Source organism: Microcebus murinus, chromosome 4 (genome assembly GCF_040939455.1).
Source record: "Microcebus murinus isolate Inina chromosome 4, M.murinus_Inina_mat1.0, whole genome shotgun sequence".
Lineage (NCBI taxonomy): Eukaryota > Metazoa > Chordata > Mammalia > Primates > Cheirogaleidae > Microcebus > Microcebus murinus.
Genome location: NC_134107.1, coordinates 57,126,191 through 57,127,789, shown reverse-complemented (window position 1 = coordinate 57,127,789; position 1,599 = coordinate 57,126,191). Strand labels below are relative to the sequence as shown.

The 1,599-nt window shown below is 43.8% G+C and overlaps 1 protein-coding gene across 1 annotated transcript; it reads left to right on the top strand.

Annotated features, from left to right (window-relative positions):
• Positions 1-654: 654 nt before the first annotated feature.
• On the top strand, positions 655-1,599 carry LOC105871386 (olfactory receptor 52K1). Its single transcript, XM_012764689.2, has one exon. It carries the CDS (start codon positions 655-657, stop codon positions 1,597-1,599), a length of 945 nt encoding a protein of 314 aa, XP_012620143.2.

Genomic DNA, 1,599 nt, shown 5'->3' with positions numbered 1-1,599 from the left:
ATATAGTTGTTGAACACTTGAAAAGTATCTCATGAGGAATACTAAATTTCATTTTATTAAATATAAATTTAAATTTACATAGTGATATATGGCTAGTGGCAATCATATTAGAGTAGTTCTAGAGAAATACACCTATACAGATTATGTGGTTAATTGGGGCATTAGAAATTAAGGGGTTTATTTGACTTTACACATCAATCTTAGTCTGAGACTTCAGGACAGAAATTGGCTTTTGCATTTGGGAGTTAAGCTTAACAGGAAGGTAGAATGGTACCAAAGTAAACACTTAAGAAATGAGTTGATTTAAACATTTTCACTTTTTTCCCCCAAGGTATTCCTGACATCACCAACAACACAGAAAACACTACCTACTCTCCATTCCTTTACAAAAGTTGTCACATGATATCAATTCAACGGATATTGAATATTTTGTCAACTCAGTGAAATTCAAAGTTCTTTGAGGGTAGGAAATGTGGATTATGCTTCTCCATGTCTATGAGGGCTACTAGCTTATCTTAAGGTCTAGCAATGGAAACAAGAGCTAATCCTCACAGGTGGGATATCAGAGGTTGAACTTTAATCACATATATTGTAGAAAGTATACATAGAAGGTGAAGAGGCTCTAAAAATTGACAAGGAAAATTTCCAAAAGCCATGTCAACTTCCAATATTACCTCAACTCACCCAGCTGCCTTCTTGTTGGTAGGAATTCCTGGTTTGGAGCACCTGCACATCTGGATCTCTATACCCTTCTGCTTTGCCTATACTCTGGCTCTGCTAGGCAACTGTACCCTTCTCTTCATCATCTGGGCTGATGCAGCACTCCATGAGCCCATGTACCTCTTTCTGGCCATGCTGGCAACCATTGACCTGGTCCTCTCTTCTACAACATTGCCCAAAATGCTTGCTATTTTTTGGTTCAGAGATCGGGAGATCAACTTCTATGCCTGCCTGGTCCAGATGTTCTTTCTTCACTCCTTCTCCATCATGGAATCAGCAGTGCTACTGGCCATGGCCTTTGACCGCTACGTGGCCATCTGCAAGCCACTGCACTACACCACGGTCCTGACCGGGCCCCTGATCACCAAGATTGGCATGGCTGCTGTGGCCAGGGCCGTGACACTAATGACTCCACTCCCCTTTCTGCTGAGACGTTTCCACTACTGCCGAGGCTCAGCGATTGCCCACTGCTACTGTGAACACATGGCAGTGGTGAGACTGGCGTGCGGGGACACTCGCTTCAACAACATCTATGGCATTGCTGTGGCCATGTTTATTGTGGTGTTGGACCTGCTCTTTGTTATCCTGTCTTATGTGTTTATCCTTCGGGCAGTTCTACAGCTTGCCTCTCAGGAAGCACGCTACAAGGCATTTGGGACATGTGTGTCTCACATAGGTGCCATCCTGTCCACCTACACACCTGTGGTTATCTCCTCAGTCATGCACCGTGTGGCCCGCCGTGCTGCCCCCCATGTTCACATACTCCTTGCTATCTTCTATCTTCTTTTTCCACCCATGATAAATCCAATCATCTATGGTGTCAAGACCAAGCAGATTCGTGATCATGTGCTCAGTCTATTCCGGAGAAAGGATATGTAG